General features: G+C 39.7%; 2 protein-coding genes and 1 pseudogene across 2 annotated transcripts; all 3 read left to right on the top strand.

Annotated features, from left to right (window-relative positions):
• The first annotated feature begins 6036 nt into the window (after positions 1–6036).
• On the top strand, positions 6037–14454 carry LOC132630402 (uncharacterized). The gene is made up of 2 exons (XM_060345986.1): positions 6037–6826; positions 9823–14454. The coding sequence occupies exon 2, from the start codon at positions 9830–9832 to the stop codon at positions 11423–11425; it is 1596 nt and encodes a 531-aa protein (XP_060201969.1). The 5' UTR covers positions 6037–6826; positions 9823–9829; the 3' UTR covers positions 11426–14454.
• On the top strand, positions 12998–14053 carry LOC132608910 (uncharacterized). Its single transcript, XM_060322702.1, has one exon. It carries the CDS (start codon positions 12998–13000, stop codon positions 14051–14053), a length of 1056 nt encoding a protein of 351 aa, XP_060178685.1.
• A 41-nt stretch (positions 14455–14495) lies between the features above and the next one.
• On the top strand, positions 14496–21348 carry LOC132630445 (uncharacterized; annotated as a pseudogene).
• Positions 21349–21525: the final 177 nt, after the last annotated feature.

The following is a 21525-nucleotide window of genomic DNA, read 5'->3' on the forward strand; positions in this document are numbered from 1 at the left end:
TATATTCTTCTGGTGGCCATAAACTTTGCTTCACATTTGCCTCGTCAAAACACTGATTTCATTTTTTGTCCATACATTTCAACCAAAACTTGGGTGGGAGATTTTTTTACTCTTCAATTTTTCTGTAATTTTTAGTAGTGGAGAGAGGACATCTCTATTTAAGGTACCCATATTTAATTCTTCATTATTGTATTAAAAGCCCAAAACTGATAATATTAAGAATTGTAGGACGCGCATGACTTTTGGGTGGAGGTATAATTAACAGATCGTGGGAAGTGGTTTTTGGGTTTTTAAAAACAGGACATAAATGAACAAAAGTAAGAAAAATTCAAAAAATTGAGAAAAAAAATAAATGAGTTTTTTGGCCAAAACAGTATGCCACATCATCTTATTTAGGCCTAGCTTTATATTATATATAGATTTGTCTCAACTCTGGAACTTCATACCCCAATAATAATGGTAGAGTTAGGGGTGACCCCAAAGCAGAATTGATCGGTGGTGCTTGATTGAAGCTTCGGTAGGTACCACTCCCTTTTCAGAGAACCATACGTGAGACTTCCGCCTCATATGACTCCGTCCCAAGCTTTAGTCGTCGGCCTCAGCATTAAACTACTATTTATGCATGTATTTTCAGCTTTGACTGATGAATCTTTTGCTTCTCGGGTAATATCGAATAATGGTGCTTAGGTTGCGAGAGATGCCCCTAGCCCGTAGGGCATGGCCTGCTTCCCGCCCAAAAGAACCGCTTAACACCTAAAATATTGTCCATTCTCTGCAAATAACTGAACTCCTGTTCTTGTTCAACAATTTAACTTATGGGTTAATCACCACATTGGATTTCCCAAAGAAGAGAAATATCATTACAAATATAATTCTGCCAAAAGATTCTAGAAACTGCACATATGTAGAAATGTAGTTATATCCTCTAAATAGATGTTACGAATTAGTTTTTAAACAGTTCCACTTTGACCTAAAGTGGATATGTATGGAGACGCCAATTCTTTCCATTAACTTATAAGATTAGGTAAAATAAGGGGTAAAAAGTAAAAACTTGTCAATCACTCTATATATATGTGACGCGTCAACCACCATGAAGATGGAGCACTACACCCTATTGAGTTTCTTTGGACTTCTACATTATGGCCAAATCATTTAATTAATTTTATTTTAATGAAAGTGATTGATGAGCCGTGAAATTACGGGATATTCGATGCTAATTCCTTAAGCTTTTGTGACTCTTTACGCACTTTTGTTGTTACTTTGTGTGTATTTATGTTGTTTTGTAGAATAAGATGCCCGGAGAGCAAAACGAAGCAAAACGGAGCAAAAATTGAACAAGAAGCACTTTCTGGCAGCACATGCTAGCAGCACATGCGTGCAGCATGTTGAACATGCTAGCAGCACTTGCTGCAGCATGTTGTGCAGCATGAGTTGACAGAGAAATTGGCACAACATGCTACGGTTTTGGCACAACATGCGACTCGCATGTTGCACCTGCGACACAAGATGCGAGTAGCATGTTGTGCACGAGGGTATTTTTGCCCAGATTTTATTCCCGTTTTTGGAATGATATAAATACTCTTTTAGGGTTTGTAAAACATATCTTTGGCAGTTTTTTGACAAGTTTTGGAGACTAGGTTTCTACACCACACTTTGGGGTTGAAGATTTGAAGATTTGGTTGAGCATTTCTTAAACCTTCAATTCATTTCTTCAATTCATTGCTTTGTATTGATTATCTAAGTGTGTAGCTTTCTATTCCATTACTTGAATCTTGTTTATGAAAATATTCTTGATTAAAGTTTGGTTTGAAACTCTTGTTATGCTTATGTATTAAATGATTTTTATTCCTAATGAAGTGGGTTATTGTTTCTTTAATAAATCTCATTCTTGAATGTTTCCAAAGGGATTAGCTAACCCTAGGACTCACCCATTTAATTTGACTTGAGCTCGAGAGAGGAAAGTCAATTTGGGAAAGATTAGTTAACAAGGATTTGAGGCATAACCCTCATCTAATGACTTGAGCTCGAGAGAGGAAAGTCACTTGGGATTATATTGATTGTGCCTAATATCACACTTTAAGGCTTGAGAAAGCTTAAGGTGAAATTCATTGATTTGGTTGAGAAACTTTCAATGAGAATTTAGAAATCATTATCTATTAACATAACCTCGTTCTTAGTTGTAATATCGTAAAATACATTGGATCGTTACTTGAGTGTAATATCCTATTATCCATGCTTGTGGCCATTGATCATTTTACTTGCTTTCTAGGTAAGTTTACATTTCCGCATTAGTTATAATATTCTCCAAAAATCAAAATATCATCTATCGTTTGGCTTCAGCTTAGTTGGTGAAAGTTCCTTACTTTCTTAATCGCCTAGCATATTGTTCCCTGTGGGATCGACCCCGACTCATAGTTGGGTAAATTATATTGCATACGACCGTGTACACTTTCTCTTTGAGGAGTGGATTTGGACGTTATAAGTGATGAATCTACATTACTAACCACTGTTGACACCCAATTTTGTCCTGCCTCTCCTCCGAAATACCTATTTACGCTTCTAATATTTTTGGAAAATAAAAAAAAAATATATTATATTTTACTATAATTATTAGCCTCTTATCAATACCGGCGTTTCACTATTCTATTACCGCACTGATTATTATTATTATTATCATTTTTCGGCATTTTACCAGCTTACGCACACGCATCGCATTTATCTTTGCATAATTAAATAATAGTGTTTATTTACTGTGGATTTTCGAAATATTATTACACGGTTATTACAACGCCATTTTTTATCTGAGCACTAATAATTGCATATTTTATATTAAGTAATATTTTAACGCAAGTTATTTAAATAGGTCTTTTATTTAAATGTAGTAGCCCAATCAACTCATACTATTTTTCGGACCAATTCTTAAGATCAACCCACATTTTTAATTTACCTGGCCACATTTTTATTCAATCAGCCCATTCTTTTAATTCACTAGCCCAAATCGATTAGCCCACATTTTAAATACCCCAACCCATATATTTTTAGCCCAACCCAACAATTTACCCGACCCGGAAGCCCAATTCCGTTCAAAATGAGGGAACCCTAGGGTTCCCTTCTCATTTTTCTTCTTCACGCCGCCTTCCCCCTTTCCCTCTTCTCCTTCTCCCTCCTTTCTCCCTCGTCTCCCCCCCCCCCCCCCCACGTTGCCACTGCTACCCCCCATTCTTTCCTGTTCCCCATGCCTCTGCCACACCCACTCCCTCTTGTCCCCCCTGCTCCTCTCTCTCTCTTTCTTCAAACGAAAACCCTAATCCACCCTATAAATAATCGTTTCTGTTAGTTCATTAGGGACAAGGTTCGGAGACGGGGAAATCCCTTTTACAAAGATATAGTTTTTTTTTAGTCGCTGAAATCCTCTACAAAGAGAGATTCTTAATCGCAGAAATCCCCAAGAATCAAAGTCTTTGAATCACCAGATTTCCCTTGAAAATACAAGTCTTTAATTGTTCCAGTTCCCCTTTAAAACATCGGCTTTCAATTTGCTCGATATCGTCACAAAATATTAGATCTTGTTCTGTTTTTGTTGTGGGTGTTCGTTCGAATCCGAGCATACGCAAGTTCGAATTTCAAAGTGTTCGAGTGTAGATCGAAGGATCCGAAGCTCCATTTCGCTGCACCCGAAGAAGGTAATTCCCCTTTTCTTTTGTTTTCGCATCCTTCAGTTGCTATTCTATATGCTGTTTGGTTAGAGTTGATTAGCTCAGTTTAATAGATAAGTCTGTTTGTATGTGGACATTAGTTCGGATTTAATCAATCCTGCATGATGGTTTAGTCGCCAAGTTAGTTCTGTTTATGCCATTGGATATGTTGGGTATAGTAGTTTGATTTTAGTTGGTTCAAAATGCGTGAGCTGTGTTCTTCCTATCTAACTCAAGCTGCTTTAATCATTTTGCATATGAAAGCTTAATATGTGTGAACCTGTTCGTGTTGCCAGCATAAATAATTTCCCTTCTTCTAATACTTTAGTTTCAGTTTGATAATGGAATTTTTCTAGGCATCTCGGCTTGACCCAGTTGTCTAGGCCCTATAGACTACTTTAACCTGATCCTCTATGCTCGACCTGCCTGCAGCATTTAGCTATATTAAAGTTGAATTGGTTGATTAGTATAGCATGTTTGATCAACTGCCTTAAGTGTCCTTTAGATCAGTATTATATTGAGTAAGCATTCCATGTTGATTAATTTTGGTTGTCATAGCAAGGCTGGTCATTCCATAATGAAGATTAGATGTCGATTGGTTTCAAACGATGTTGGCAGAACCTGCATTAGTTTAGTAATATTTTGTTAGTAGGTGCAATATTGTGGTTTGTGATTTTACTATTGATTCAACTGTGATCAGGCACATTCCTTTAAGCCCAGGGTATTACAAATCTATGTCATTACAAATTGTGTTGTGGTCATAAATATATGTTCATCTTGTTAAGAAGCAGTTGAATGCCCATTTTAAAAACTGCCGATGGTAGTTTCAAACCTGGCTGCTGAATGAAGGAGTAATTCAAGTTCTGGTCTTTCATTTGTTTAGTGCATAGTTTTACTGTCGTTCTTGTTAAATCTGTGTCCATGATATGAGTCTAGGTCGATTGGTTTGGTATCCCAAAGTCGCAGAGTGTGGGTAGAAAGTTTGTTAGATGCAACTGGTAGCACCTGTGAACCTATCTAGTATTCTGGGAAATTTATGACACATGTTTGAGGTCCTATTTCGATCAAATTTTATGAATATATGCTGTGTGTACCTCCTTTGAAATCTTTGAATTATTTTGCTAGCTTAGTTATCATTTGGTTGAAGCAGTTGAATCCAATATGATATAAAGCATGCCCAGTTATGTCATAAAATCTAAGACTTTTTAAACCACCTATTCTATTGACTAACTACAGTAGTTGCCTCTTGATGATTCTGACAACCTTGTGATCTTGCATCTGTTTTATTTGTTTTAATTTGGGTACATGTAATGATCTTGAGAAAAGAGGTAACTGCGACAACTATTTTTTAACTAGATAATGCATTCTTCTCATTTGCTGAAAATATACAATTAAGTGTTAAGATGATTCAGTATATATGAACTAGTCCATTGAACTTCCACCTGCCTGCTCCCTTACCAGAAAAGTGTTCTGTGAGTTAATCATGTATGATGTATGTCTGCGTTTGCAATAGCTGTAACATTATCATATATTACTTGTTTCAAAATGACTTTGAGGCCTGGTATTCTACCTGTCTGTGTTATGTCTCTGCCTCAGTATTTTGTCTTCCTCTTTATATGTTCATGATAGATGAGAAACTGATTGAATAATGTGAACTGAGAGGCGACGATATTCTGTTATCGCTTTAGTATTATAAGCTACATGCAGAGATGATTTTTTTTATTATAACTACTGGTGTCTTGCTTTGTTAACATAAAGATATAAATTGAAATGTGTCTGAATGCCATAAATGTCCCTCCTAAATTTAGTAGATGTTTGGTATACCATGAATCATCCCAAAATCTGCAGATCTCGTTACTGCTAATGCTGGGCAGATGTTGCCTTAGTATGTATAAATACTCCTGTAGACACGTGATTTTTGACCCTCCCCGTGTGTTTCACCTTATAGTGTTTAAATATGTCTTTTAATTTTAATTCTTGACGTGTCGATTTTATTCTATTTTTATTTAGTAGGCTTATTTGCGAAAATCAAAAAGAACAAAATATTTGCTATTTTTAGAGTATAAGTTTTGTATTTTAAAGAAAGAAAATTACAAAAATATGCTTTGTAGGTTTTAATTTTGCTTAGACAGTTATTTATTTTAAGATTTTTTTTTTCTTTCTTTTCAGTTATCTAGAATTAGTTATTAAATATATATATATATATATTTGTTTTTATTTATTTATTTTTATTTTTACATTTAAAAATAAAATGATGAGCAAATGGGATTACACCACCTCATCACATAATGACAAAGCTCCGTAACAAACCTTATCACAAAAATAAGAAAAAGGGGGTCACGTTTTTAGTGGAAACATTTTTTCATAAAAAGGGGATAACAAAAAGGGGGCCCGCGGATTTAGGGTCTGCTTTTGTGCACAAAGGAACACGTGAATTGGGGGATTATTGTTAGGGGTGGGGACCACGAAGAGAGAGAAGTTTCCTCCTTCTTCAATTTTCTAAGACTTAAAAATCCCAGCAGGAGCCGGGATTCTGGCTGTTCAAAAAGATGACCATCATTTTCTTTCTCCATCCTAAAACCTGCACATAACCCATACACATATAGAATAGTAGATAGAAAAAAAAAAAAAAATCATCATCATCTTTATGACAATACACATGCAGACATAGAGAAAAAAACACTATAGATAAGATAGAAAATAGACGCAAGAAAAACATATACACAGTAGATAGAGAGACTGGAAAACGGACAGATCCCGACCAAAAACAATATCATTTTCTTCATTTGTTTTTCTTCACTAGCTCACCATTAAACTACCACAAACCACCACCCATTCACCACCGTCACCTCCACCTATCATCTTCATTTCTTCACCTATAAACACCACCCTATTCCCGTCACCACCGAAAACCAACGAACCCACCTGAAAATCATCCCAAACACCGCACTGTTTTTTTCTGTCATTAAAACCCACCTGAAAATACCTTCATAGACACCATGGAACTCATGATTAGATCATTATAGGTTCATTCTCAAAAAAAAAAAAATGTGTTATCGAGTTCGAAGTTGTCCGGTCTAGGTGTTGTCGAGGTCCAAGGCTACAGCAGGTTCATTCCGGTGTGATTTGAGGTTCATATGCTCTTTCTTTGTTTATACTCTCATATGTATTTAAATCTCATTTGGATCTGATTATATGAACATATTTGAGCATGATTATAAATATGATGCTATGAGCTTCGTACTTATTTTATATTTTGGACAGAGAATGAATTAGTTTTGATCTATGCCGTTTGATTATCTTAATAATACTAAATTACGGCTTCAGTTCGTTATTTGCAGAATCTTTTTTTTTTTTTTTTTTAAAAAGAAAAAACATTTGATGTCTTCTTCTTATTTTTCTATTCATAGTTTAGTCGTCTTTTTCCATTATTTTTGGCTGGTTTCTATTTCTGTTCATGTACATATTTTTAGCTTGGGTTAATTCTTTGAGGCCTACTCTCACACTCTTAATTCTTAAAAATCTGTTAATTGTTCAAAATAATGATTAATATTGGTTCGTAGGAAACAATTTAGCTACAGTTTCTGTTCGTTTTAAACCTGGGTCATGTTGATGTTTTAAATGGATTTGTATAGTGCTCATGGAAATTTATTTAGTGGTAAAAAAAAAAATGTTTGCATGGTTTACGTTCTGTTATGGACTAGATTTTAAAGGATGGTTTTTTTTTTTTTTTTTTTTTGAGTTTTGTTTACTGCTTAGCTCCACATATGCATAGCATGGATAGATGTTTTCTTTTCTTCATGAGATTTGATTACAATACTAATAAAAGAATTAAAGGTCACTGAATTATTTGGTTTGCTCAAGATTTTGAGATTAAAAAGGGGTTCACAAGCTACTGCTCCATGTTTCTCTCCTGGCATTTTGTTAATCTATTGCGTCTTAGTGATTCGAAAGGAATATGGACCGCGTGAATTAATCAGGATTGGAATTTGATTCTGAATTGGCCAGTGATTGCCTTTGCAAATTTAATCGGTTGCGAGTTTTGTTCCGTAAATAAGAAAAAATGAATCAGGACTAGATTAACATCAAGACCTGATTAATTAATTATGAAGGAGCGAGATGGGTCGCGAATTTTTTTAAAACCCGTTGTCAAAAATAGTGAAATAATAATAAGAAATTAATAATAACCAAATAACAATAAGTCTCGAATTTTAGAGACAAATAATTGTCTTTAACGCTAGACGAGCTTTAGGCACGTTTCAAGACGTTTGTTTCGATTAAGAATGCGGTTACGTATCCTATTTCGAGACGTGCTTTTTAATAACTCAAGGATGCGGTTACGTACCTTACCAAACTCGTTTTAATAATTAATTTTGTTTCGAATAAGAATGCAGTTATGCATCTTACTTTGAAACGCCTAGAAGATTCGGAATGCGGTTACGCATCCGGTTTAAAACCAATAAATGTTCAACAATAAAAGTACGAGCAAATTAAGGCTCAAATCCATAATATATTCAAAGATTAATTTAAGCTAAATATAAGTCGATAAAGCGACCGTGCTAGAACCACGGGACTCGGGGAATGCCTAACACCTTCTCCCCGGTCAACAGAATTCCTTACCCGGTCTTTTGTTTTCGCGGACCATAATAAAAGAGTCATTTCCTTTTGATTAGGGATTCATTAGGTGACTTGGAACACCAAAACTCAATTCCAAGTGGCGACTCTGAGTAAATACATAATCCCTTTTCAAAACCGTCACTTCAAATGGAAAAACCCTTTAATAATAAAAACCTGCGCGTTTATAGCGCGGGGGCAAAAAAGGGGTGTGACAGCTCTGGCGACTCTGCTAGGGAGTTAACCAGAATTCGAGCTTTGTGATATTGCCTTATACTTGGCTTTTATTATTGTTATTTGGATTTATTGTGTTTTGTTGAGCCTAATGTGCTAATTACCGCTCATTTATCGCTTTGATATTGTTGAACTGTATTATAAACTGTCTTCTCTCGCGCACCCCTCTGAATCTCTGAAACACTTCACACACAGTCACAGGAATGCAGTTATGCATCCTAACTTTCTGTCAAGATAAAGCCGGAGTGTCTTGGCCCCCGGTGAAGGATTTTAGTCACACATGTTAGGCGGGACAGGATAAGCAATGAAGTCGGAATAGCACTGCTACCGACAGTATTGCCCCTCCCCGGCTCGAGTTGTCCGCTCGGGTGACCCAGTCTAGACACCTTTGCCATTAGGTCTTAAACCTAGTAGAACTGAAAACGCAGAACTGATATCCCTAGTAGGCTACGCTTATCTGCATCACGTGCATTTGACTTAGTGGGACTCGGCATAGGGGCCGGGTCTGACTAGGACAGGTGACCTTTTATCAGACCAACATGTGCATCCAATGTGCTAATTGTAATATACTTGGGAAGTGCCTGATTGTTGACCGGCTTTAGGATAACCAAGGGGGTTCGAGAGAGATAAATATCACTGACTTTTGGGCCATTAAAAAAAAAAAAAAAAAAAAAAAAAAAAAACCTGTTTAGCCCTACCCTTCTCGAAAAAAGGAAAAAAAAAGGAGAAAAGAAAAGAGAAGAGGTCAAATATCATCCCCATTTTTTTTTTTTTTTTTTTTTTTTGAGTTTATACGAACTACGCGAGCCTGATTCTCACCGTCCGTGAGATACGTAGGCAACTCTCTTCGAGTTCGGCCCCACCTTCTCAGGTTTGAGAAGTTCATTTGTGTCATTTGTGTAGTCCTTTTGTCCATTTGTGTCAGGTTAGTTTGTCAAAACAATAAAGATACTAAGTCACTTTGCAGAGTCCTTGTCATAAAATTAAACGTACCCACGAATCGGTGACAGGGTATTTAGACAATTCACTCTAGGTTTGGTTTTCAAGTCCAATGTTGGGAAACTTTGTTGAGTTTTGCTATCTGGGTCACGGTAGACTGCTGTAAAAAAAAAATTACAGAGATTGATTGTGATTTTTCTTGCCTTAGCTTTTAAAACCACATATTTTTCTATAAGTTTATTTGTCGTCCACGTGCATTCATGAGTCCAAGTCTAAAAAGGTCATTACTTTCATATCCAACAGGTCTATATGAGTCTTAACCATGTATTTACATCCATAGGTACAACATGTTTTATCCGGGCCGTGGGAAGTGTCAAAAGAGGAAGCGAGATGGGAGTATACCACTTCAGGTTGTTCATGAGGTCCCTTGGAAACTTTGGACATGGTGGAATGAAATGGATGTGCTAGAACACACAAAGATCTTTAAGCATATGGGGTTCTTGACCAACATTATGAAAATCGACCCTAGGAGGGACGTGATTGATGCTTTGCTATCCTTTTGGGACCCTACAAAGAATGTGTTCCGATTTTCAGACTTCGAGTTGACCCCTACCTTACAGGAAATTGCTGGCTATACCGGACTTGGTGAGAACCTACACCGCCAAAAACTTGCAGCCCCAAGACTTATTTCTGTGAACAGTTTCCTCACAAAAATGAACATCGCTAAGCGCAAAGAGGATGAGAAGAAAAAGGGCAAGGAAGAATTTCTGGATGAGGGTTGGGAATCCCTGGACAAAGGATGGGTTTCTTTAGAATTCTTGTATGAGAGGTACGGGAGAAGAGACGGGTTTGAGAGGTTTGGAAAGAGGCTCAGTAATAAAGGAAATTTTGAAATTTGGAAAGACCACAGTCGTTTTGCCTTCATGGTGGCATTTTTAGGAATAATGGTCTTCCCAAGACGGGGGCAGAAAATCAACATCCGTTTAGCCGGGATAGTAGACGTCTTGACCACAAAGAAGGATCATACCATTGTGCCAATGATCTTAGCAGATATTTATCGGGCCTTGACGGTTTGCCAAAAGGGAAAGGGTTACTTTGAAGGGTGTAACATATTATTGCAAATGTGGATAGTGGAGCATATCTTCCGACCCCGTCACGTGGCAAGATTTGTTCATGATCGGAGTGATTACATTTCAAGCTATGAAACTAGGGTAAAGGATTATAAGCAACCGGACGGTGTGGAGGCATGGATTGGAGAATTTCGTTCATTAACGTCAGATAAGATCACTTGGAACTTCCCTTGGTTCCCTTGGAGAGAAGTCATATACACATCTACACATCGCCCATTTCTCTTATTGATGGGTATAAGGGGTGTTCAACCGTACGTACCATTACGAGTTTTACGACAATTGGGTCGGTGCCAGATAATACCTGTAGTAGAAGACATGACGAATTTTGTATTTGAGGTAAGACCAGAAATCCCCTTGCCTGAAGGATTGGTTGTGGAGATTTGGAATGGCTGTCGGGTAATGACATTCGATACAATGGTTACCGAGCGTCATTCGGGGGAAGTGCATCCGGGATACCCTATATGGCTTGAGAACCAACCAGTTGTGAAAGTTCAACCCAAGAGATCCGCAAAAGGGCCAGTAGATTATGAAGCCGAAATGGACATAAAAATCGCGATGGCGATGAAGGAGCACCATGCCGCCAATCTACTCTTACAAGCAGATTTAGAGCGTGCTAGAGCAAGCTTGGCCCAACAACAAATGGAGTATGAGGAAAAGATCAGACAAGCCCGTTTAGAAGTAGAAGCAGATTATCAATCCACACTGCAAATTATACACACAGACCTGGAGCACGCTAGGGCTATAATTCAGCAGCGGGATGTAGAAATTGCCGAGGAAAGGGCCAAAACAGCCGCACTACAGGGAAAGCTTTAACTGGCCACGATTAGGGGGTCACAGATAGCGGAACGTGCTAAAATTATTAGACAAGGTTTGCAAGAGAGATTGAGCATCCTTGAAGAGGATATGCACCAACAGCAGAATGAGTTTGAACGAAAAGAAGAACAGTTTAAAAAAGAGAAGGCTGAGTGGTTACGCTCCCAAGATAAACTTCACGAAAAATTGGAGGAAGCAAAAAGGAACTTGGCTCGCCAAAATATAGGCTCTGATATGTCTCAGTTAATTCAGGAGAGGGAGATGTTACAGGAGAAATTAGAGTCAGTGACCGTGCGTGAGAAAAAGGCGAGAGAAGAGGCCGCTGCCCGTGAGTTAAGGATAAAAGAATTAGAGTACAAATGTGGGACGGTTCGAGGTAGGGTCCGAGGTATGGCCATTCGCTCTTCACAAGCAGGTTTGGAATATGAAAGATTGGGCTACGAGCAGTTTCATTCGCAAATACCTACCTTTGTCAATCATCTCACCCGTGCACTGCAAGGTTTATATAAGGATATGGGTGGCCAGCTGAATCAGAGTCATCATGAGGGGGACAAGGAATAGAAGTGTCGATACAGTCAACGTGTTCGTCTTTTACCTTTTGCTCTTTCATTTTTCTTTTGAGTCAGCGTTACGTTGTCTTTAGTACTAGTGGAGTCGATTTTATTTCTTTTTTCATCCTTTCTTTGAGTCTTTGTAAAAATGATGGAATGAAAGTTGAAAATCAATGGAAAATATTTTGTTTTCAAAATAACCCAGCTATTTGTACGAACTACGTTACGATCTGATTCATGTTTTCAACATGATACGTAGGCAACCCCCAACGGGTTCGATCGAAGCTTCTAAAACCTGCAAAAAAAAAAAAAAAAAAAGAGAGAGAAAGGAGAGGTTGAAAGAAAGAAAGGGAGAAGAAGAAAAGAGAAATGAGCGATGAAAAAAAAAAGCGAGGCTGCACCTAGATAAGCCGGGATGAGACATAGGGCCTGCCATGGTAGAATTGATACATGCATATGAATGAGTGATTATGAATTGCTTAACCCTAACATTAGCTGTTTTACAGAGAAGAGTTAAGGTAAAAGTGGTTGGTTTGTGGCCATACTGGCAACACATCATTATTTCACAAGGTCAAAGGGCAGTATCGGAATGACGGAAGGGACTTCGCTACCGATGATCAACATGGGGGATGAAACGGAACGGGTGGCTCAACAAGAATCTGCCATCGCCGAGGAGAATAGAATTCTCAGGCAACAAATGATTGAGATGTTGCAAGGATGGTCGAATGGTCAACAACCTCCTCAGTCAATCCCTGGGTTCCCCGACATCACTTCCGTCGCACAGGCATGCTCACAAGCACCGTTATCTACTGCGGAAGACCCGGTATACCCACCTGGGTTCGGTCATTACACCAATTTGCCAAATACGGCGGAAACTTCTGTAGGTCGTCCTCCAAGGGTACCAATCAGGACCGATCATTCCGGGATTGCAACCACTGGGCCTGCCTACACATACCCACTGTCTAACCCCAATCATGTTGCAAATGTATGACCAGTTTACACAATAACGCCACCTGCGGTTATGCAAAGGTCAAACCTTGTGCCACCATCTGACATCCGTCAAGAGCAGCATTTTGCACACGATTTTGCATTTGGGGCTCCTGATCCTTATCATCAGACTCTACATTTTAGTCCTCTAATCGATTCTGAAGGACCTGCTAAGAATGCGGTTACGCATCTTGGCCATGAATATAGAGGTCCTGCTAAGAATGCGGTTACGCATCTTAGCGCTGAGTATGGAGTTGCTACTAAGAATGTAGAGCATGACGAAATGGTTAGGAAGATGAAAAGTCTAGAACAAGCTATGAAGAACTTGCATGGATCAGGAAGCTATAAAAGCGTTTCATACAGTGATTTGTGTATGTTCCCGAGTGTTCACTTACCTCCGGGGTTTAAGACACCGAAGTTTGACAAGTACGATGGGCACGGTGATCCCATAGCTCATTTGAGGAGATACTGCAACCAACTGAGAGGAGCTGGGGGTAATCAGGAATTGCTCATGGCTTACTTTGGGGAGAGTCTCACTGGTTTAGCTTCGGAATGGTTTATTGATCAGGACATTGTGAAATGGCATACTTGGGATGATATGGCAAATGAGTTCGTGCAACAATTTCAGTACAATATTGATCTGGTTCCTGATAAAAAGTCTCTAACCAACCTGAAGAAGAAAGTTACCGAAAGTTTTAGGGAGTTTGCGGTTCGTTGGCGTGAACAAGCAGCAAGGGTAAAGCCACCAATGAGAGAAGGAGAGATGGTGGAGACTTTTCTCCATGCACAAGATGAGACATATTATCAACACATGATCCCAACCCTAGGAAAACCGTTCATTGAGGCCATTATAATGGGAGAAATAATAGAAGAAGGAATCAAAACAGGACGCATTGTCGGCTTTGCCGCGTTGAAGGCAACAACCCAAGCCATTCAAAATGGTTCAGGGAGTTTTGGTGGAAAGAAGAAAAAGGAAGACGTAGCTACGGTTGCGCCTGGGCTACTGGCGAAACCCGAGGGGCCCGCCTCGCCAATACACTCAACCCCAACCCCAACCCCAACCCCAAAACTACACCCAAGATCCATATAATTACCCACAACACTACTTCCCTCCCCAAAACCCACAATATTCTATTCCGCCCCCTCAGTACCCCATATACAGTACGCAAGCCATATGTCCAGCCCGCTTGTTACCCGCAATGGCGTGCACCAACCCCGCAAGTCCGTCCTCCACCTCCACAGACTTACCAAGGCCCTCCCAGATCCAATTTTCGGCCCAGGCCGGAGTACAAAAGGGCAAATACGGTCAAGGATAACTTTACCCCCATTGGGGAATCATATGCTGATTTGTTTCAGAAGTTGAGGGCATTAAATGTTTTAAGCCCAATTGAAGGAAGGATCCCAAACCCTCCTCCGAAAAATCTTGATTACTCTCAAAGATGTGTTTATTGCTCTGATACCCCGGGACACAATATAGAGAAATGTTGGTATTTGAAGAAAGCAATCCAAGATTTGATTGATACACTAACAAATTGTGGTGCAAAATGCAGATATACCGAATATCAATCAAAACCCACTACCAAATCATAAAGAAACAAACATGTTGGAGTTGATCTATGGTAGTGATGGGTCTGATGTTCCATACAAGCCTATCATGAAGATTGAAGCAGGCGTGGAGAAATCAGTAAATGTGGCAGATTCCGCAAAAACAGCACCTTTGGGGTTAAATGAGGTTACAAAGAGACCAATCCAGTCAGACGCGATGAAACCCTTATTGATTGTGAAGGGAGCTCCAGAGAAGGTTGGGGCAAGTCAGGGAAAACCAAAGTTGATCGTGCCAGGGGTGTCGAGCATGCCTATTTTAACTGTCAAAGGGGCGTTCACCACTCCTATCATTATTAAGCCAGTGACACAACTTTCAATAGTTGATGCTAAGGCGGTTCCCTGGAATTATAATCAGACTATGGTTACTTACCAAGGGAAGGAAATCATCAAAGAAGTAGACGAAGTAGGGGGCCTGACTCGTTCAGGAAGATGCTTCGCTCCGGAAGAGTTAAGGAAAACCAAGCAGGTAAGGGAAGGCCAAATACCCGTTAAGAAACCAGTAACAGAGGAAGAAGCTGAAGAGTTATTGAAAAACATGAAATTGCCAGACTATTCCATTGTGGAGCAATTAAGGAAAACCCCTGCTCAAATCTCTTTGTTGTCTTTATTAATACACTCAGATGAACACCGCAAAGCTTTGTTGAAGATTTTGAATGAAGCTCATGTCCCTACTGAGATTACGGTTAATCAATTGGAGAAAATTGCTGGGAGGATCTTTGAGGTAAATAGAATCACTTTCTCAGATGATGAACTACCCGTTGAAGGTACTGGACATAACCGAAGCCTTCATATTACTGTAAAATGTGAGCTTTCCTATGTCACGAGAGTTTTGATTGATGGGGGCTCTGGTGCAAACATTTGTCCTCTGTCAACCTTACAAAAACTAAATGTAAGTACTGAAAGAATTCAACCAAATAATGTGTGTGTTAGAGCTTTTGATGGAGCGAAAACTGACGCCATCGGTGAGATAGATCTTGTGCTTACAATAGGGCCTGGTGATTTTACCATAGATTTTCAAGTATTGAACATCAATGCCTCCTATAATATGTTGTTGGGAAGACCGTGGGTACATATGGCTGGGGCAATCCCATCCACATTGCATCAGATGATCAAGTTTGAATATGATAGGCAGGAAGTGATCGTTCACGGTGAAGGGATTTGTCCATTTATAAAGACTCCACTGTTCCCTTTATCGAAGTGGATAATACTGATGAAACACTGGTGTATCAAGCTTCTGATATAGTGGTAGCTGAGCAGATCCCTGAAGGGAAACCCATTCTGAGACCGCAGTTGCCTCCAACATCTGTTATGGTGGTAAATGAAATGTTGAAATATGGTTTTGAGCCAGGAAAAGGCTTGGGGGCTTCTCTACAAGGTATGGTTTATCCGGTGTGTCCACGTGAGAGTCCAGGTCCATTTGGTCTGGGGTTCAAACCAACGGCTGAAGATAGAAAGAGGGTTAAAAAGCGAAAAAAAGAAGCATGGTCACTTACTAAGCCTGTGCCACCAATCTACAAGTCCTTCGTCAAGAATACCAGCAGTTTTTCCCAGCCAGTACTGGATGTGGATTTTGGGTTGATTGGGTGTTTCCAGAACTTGTTTGTTGAAGCTGATATGGTTGAAATGGGAGGGGGTCCCAGTAACGCGGATGTGCAGTTCATTGGCCATGATGTCCAACTCAGCAATTGGGAAGTCACTCCTCTCCCAACCAGGAAGGAGTTTTGGTAGTTTGTTTTGTTTTCCTTTCCTTTATCCGAGTTATTCCAGGGTTGTAATTCAGATTTTTATCTTTCGCTTGTTTTAATGTTCAAACCCTTCTATCCTTCCTTTCAATGAAATGCAATTTGTTTTTTCCGTAAATTCTAATATGTTTGTTTATTTTCTTTTGTACAGTTCTGTTTGTGCTGGTTCTAATGATATGACATGCATGCGGAATTCTCAGCCAGATCTTAAAATCCGACCTAACCATGAAACAATGAACCAAGAAGTTGAATATGATGAAGAAGAAGTATTTCAGGAAATAAGCAGGGATTTGAAACACTTCGAAGATAAAACGAACCCTAATTTGAATGAAACCGAAGCAATCAATCTAGGAGATCAAGATAATGTCAGGGAAACTAAGCTAAGTGTGCATGTTCAACCACATTCCAAGAAAGAATTAATCCAGGCTTTGTTTAAATATAAGGATGTTTTTGCATGGTCTTATGATGATATGTCGGATTTAAGTACTAAATTGGTGGTTCACAAATTGCCAACTGACCCCACATTCCCTCCTGTGAAGCAGAAATTAAGGAAACTAAAATCAGATATGAGTGTGAAGGTTAAAGAAGAAATCGAAAAAAAACTTGAGTCCAAAGTCATTCGAGTCGCTCGATACCCTACTTGGTTATCCAATGTTGTCCCCGTTCCGAAGAAGGATGGCAAAACGCGTGTGTGTGTGGATTATCGTGATCTAAACAAAGCAAGCCCGAAGGATGACTTTCCATTGCCCAATATCCATATTTTGTTAGACAACTGTGCTAAGCATGAGATTGCGTCTTTTGTAGATTGCTACGCAGGGTATCACCAGATCGTTATGGATGATGATGATGCAGAGAAGACATCCTTCATCACAGAATGGGGTACATATTGTTATCGAGTCATGCCGTTTGGGTTGAAGAATGCTGGGGCAACATATATGAGAGCGATGACCACCATATTTCACGATATGATGCATAAAGAAATTGAAGTATATGTGGATGATGTGATCATTAAATCAAGAAAGCAGTCTGACCATGTCAAGGATTTGGTGAAATTTTTCGAAAGGCTTCGCAGGTACAATCTTAAGCTCAATCCAGCGAAATGTATATTTGGAGTCCCGTCAGGGAAACTTTTGGGGTTTGTAGTCAGTCGGCGTGGTATTGAATTGGATCCTGCAAAGATCAAAGCTATTCAGGAGTTACCACCGCCAAAGAACAAAACCGAGGTAATGAGCCTACTTGGGAGGTTGAATTACATTAGTCGATTTATTGCTCAACTCACAACAACTTGTGAGCCCATTTTTAAGTTGTTAAAGAAGAATGCTGCGATTGAATGGACTGACGAATGCCAAGAAGCGTTTGACAAAATCAAGAGGTATCTGTCGAATCCACCTGTATTGGTTCCTCCCGAGCCTGGGAGACCTTTAATATTGTACCTATCAGTCCTGGACAATTCCTTTGGTTGCGTATTGGGTCAACATGATGTTACAGGCAAGAAGGAACATGCAATCTATTATCTCAGCAAGAAGTTTACTACTTATGAGGCTAAGTACACTCATCTAGAAAGGACGTGTTGCGCTTTGACTTGGGTTGCACAAAAATTGAAACATTATCTTTCGTCCTACACTACTTATCTTATCTCCCGCTTGGACCCTTTGAAGTATATATTTCAGAAACCCATGCCCACGGGCAGGCTTGCAAAATGGCAGATATTACTCACGGAGTTTGATATTTCGTATGTGACTCGGACCGCGATGAAAGCCCAAGCCTTGGCAGACCATCTGGCGGAGAACCCAGTGGATGAAGAATATGAGCCATTGAAAACGTACTTTCCTGATGAAGAAGTGTCATGCCTCGAGGAGGTCATTCCGGATAACGATCCGGGTTGGAAGTTGTTTTTTGATGGGGCTGCTAACAGGAAAGGAGTTGGGGTAGGGGCCGTTCTTATCTCAGAATCAGGACAACATTACCCTGTAACAGCCCAGCTTCGATTTTATTGTACCAACAACATGGCGGAGTATGAAGCTTGCATTTTGGGTTTAAGGTTAGCTATCGACATGGGGATTCAAGAATTATTGGTATTGGGGGATTCAGACTTGCTAGTCCACCAAGTTCAAGGAGAGTGGGAAACCCGTGATTTGAAGCTTATACCATATCACCAGTGTTTGCAGGATCTTATGCAGACGGTTCATAACAGTAAAATTTAAGCACATTCCTAGGATTCATAATGAGATTGCTGATGCTTTAGCCACCTTGTCTTCAATGCTCCAGCACCCAGACAAGGCTCACATTGACCCTTTACATATACAAACTCACAATCAACATGCTTATTGCAATACAGTTGAAGAGGAACTTGACGGTGAGCCTTGGTTCCATGATATTAAAGAATATACCGAGTCGGCGAAATATCCAGCACATGCTACCAGTGGCCAGAAGAGAGCTATTCGACGATTGGCAAGCGGATTTTTCTTAAGTGGAGGAATTTTGTATAAAAAGACTCCAGATTTAGGACTTTTGAGGTGTGTAGATGCTAAAGAGGCTACAACTATCATGACTGAGATACATTCAGGAGTTTGTGGACCGCACATGAACGGGTATGTTTTGGCAAAGAAAATTCTTCGAGCAGGCTATTACTGGCTCACCATGGAGCGGGATTCCATCCGTTTCGTTCGTCGGTGTCATCAGTGCCAGGTACATGGCGACTTGATACATTCTCCTCCTTCAGAATTGCACACAATGTCTGCTCCATGGCCTTTCGCAGCTTGGGGGATGGATGTGATCGGACCAATTGAGCCGAAAGCGTCCAATGGGCATAGGTTCATTTTGGTGGCCATCGATTACTTTACAAAGTGGGTGGAAGCAGTAACTCTCAAGTCGGTGACTAAAAAAGCCGTGGTGGATTTCGTTCATTCCAACATCATTTGCAGGTTTGGGATCCCGAGGACAATGATTACAGATAATGCGGCGAATCTCAACAGTCATCTGATGCGTGAGGTATGTCAGCAGTTTAAGATTACACATCGGAATTCAACTCCATATCGTCCGAAGGCAAATGGGGCTGTGGAAGCTGCTAATAAGAACATTAAAAAGATACTGCGCAAAATGGTGCAAGGTTCGAGACAATGGCATGAAAAGTTGCCTTTTGCTTTATTGGGTTATCGCACAACTGTTCGCACTTCAGTAGGTGCAACTCCTTATTTGTTGGTATACGGGACCGAAGCGGTTATACCTGCAGAAGTTTAAATCCCGTCCCTTCGAATCACTGAGGAAGCCGGAATTGATGACGATGAGTGGGTCAAAACCCGTTTAGAGCAATTGAGTCTGATTGACGAAAAGAGATTAACATCGGTATGTCATGGTCAACTGTATCAAAGGAGGATAGCACGAGCACACAACAAAAAGGTGCGCCCCAGACATTTTGAAGTGGGTCAATTAGTGTTAAAGCGGATTCTTCCACATCAGGCAGAGGCCAAAGGCAAGTTCGCCCCAAATTGGCAGGGGCCATTCGTGGTGAAGAAGGTTTTGCCCAATGGTGCTTTGTATCTGACAGACATAGAAGGCACAATGTCTGAAACTGCCATCAATGCAGATGCAGTGAAAAGATATTATGTATGATTTTCATCTCCCTACCTTTGATTTACTTGTTGGGTGCTTGATATTTTTAAGGGTTGATATGACGAAGGCAGTCTATTCTGCTACCTATACATTATGTCATCCCTTGCTACCCCTTTTGAGCCATAGTTTATTTTTCTTTCGCAACCCTCGTTTGGAATCAAGCTTTTCATAAATATTATTATAAAAAAAAAAAAAAAAAACAGCAACAACAACAAAATCAAAAAAAAAATAAAAAAAATTCGGAACTACGTCTGACCTGATTCTTGTCTAGACAAGATACGTAGGCAACCCTATTTTGGGGTTCGGTCCAACCAAAGAGAATCCAAAATTTCCCGTTTCGAAGAAACTGGGACAGAAGTTATTATTTTCTTTTGAGTCGATTCCAAACGTTGTAAGTCTCATCCCTTATTACTTTTGTATTGTCTTTGAGCCTCCATGCCATCCTTTATTTCCAACCCTATCCAAAAGCCACGTTACAACCAAATAAAAGACCTTCAGATCAATCATTAAGAATGTCAAGGCTGAGCAAGCTATGAGTATAAGGCATTTGCATCATTGGCATCACTTGTGGCATCAGCATAAGGGAGATAAAAGAAAAATGATAATGAGAGAGTCTTATTGGTGAAAACCCTCACGGGCACCGTAAGGCGATTGTGAGTTGAGAGAATTGAAAATGAGAGTCTTACTGGTGAAAACCCTCACGAGCACCATAAGGCGATGGGGAGTTGAGAGAATTGAACATGAGTGAGACTTGTTGGTCCACTAATTGTATGAAGGCCTTGATTTTGACGCAGTTGTTGGGTGTAGACATTCGGTTTCGAAGTCAAAGGGTTAGTAAGAGTTTATGAATAATTAGGATGGACAAATCAGACTGATTAAGCCAAAATGCATGTCATATCATTGGAGCTGGCTACAACATTCAGATAAGTTTTCCCCATTCTTTTCTTTCTCGAAGAGGACATCCTTCTGTTAACCTCTTTTCATCTTTATCTTTTATTTTGCTTTCGTCGTTTGGATTTCAGGCTTTTTCTTTGAGTCATTCTGTTGTGAGATAAGTAAGAAAGGATCACAAAACTTGCTACCAGTTTTCCCAATTGCGAAGCAAAACATCTTGGCTAGCACATGAAGGTAACATAATTCAGTCGGCGTAAGATACTCAACCAGCTGTCGACCATTAATAAGTTTTGGATTCAGGGAAATACAAGGTTCAATAAAGTTTGAGTTAACGGACATTATGAAACAAGAGATCTATGGTCTGGTGTTGAAGTTACTTCTGAGACATTTTGGAAACCATGTTTGAGTCAGTAATGCCGTGGGTCAACAGGATGTGATAACTGTCTAAAAGCAGAGCCAAACAAGATGAGTGCAAAAAGCAGTTGCTTTCACAGACAAGCCATAAACCAACCACAGAGTTTTGAAACTCACAAATTTTTCTTTGTTTGAAATAGGGACATAAAATTTTATTCGCTGCCTGCAGGTACATTCTGAAAAATGCAAGGCGCAAGTATTACGAGGACAAAACTCAGGACCCTCCTGGAAAATGAGATTTAGGTTAGCAGGACCCTCCTGGAAAATGGGATTTAGGTTATCAGGACCCTCCTGG

This window comes from Lycium barbarum, chromosome 1 (genome assembly GCF_019175385.1).
Source record: "Lycium barbarum isolate Lr01 chromosome 1, ASM1917538v2, whole genome shotgun sequence".
NCBI lineage: Eukaryota > Viridiplantae > Streptophyta > Magnoliopsida > Solanales > Solanaceae > Lycium > Lycium barbarum.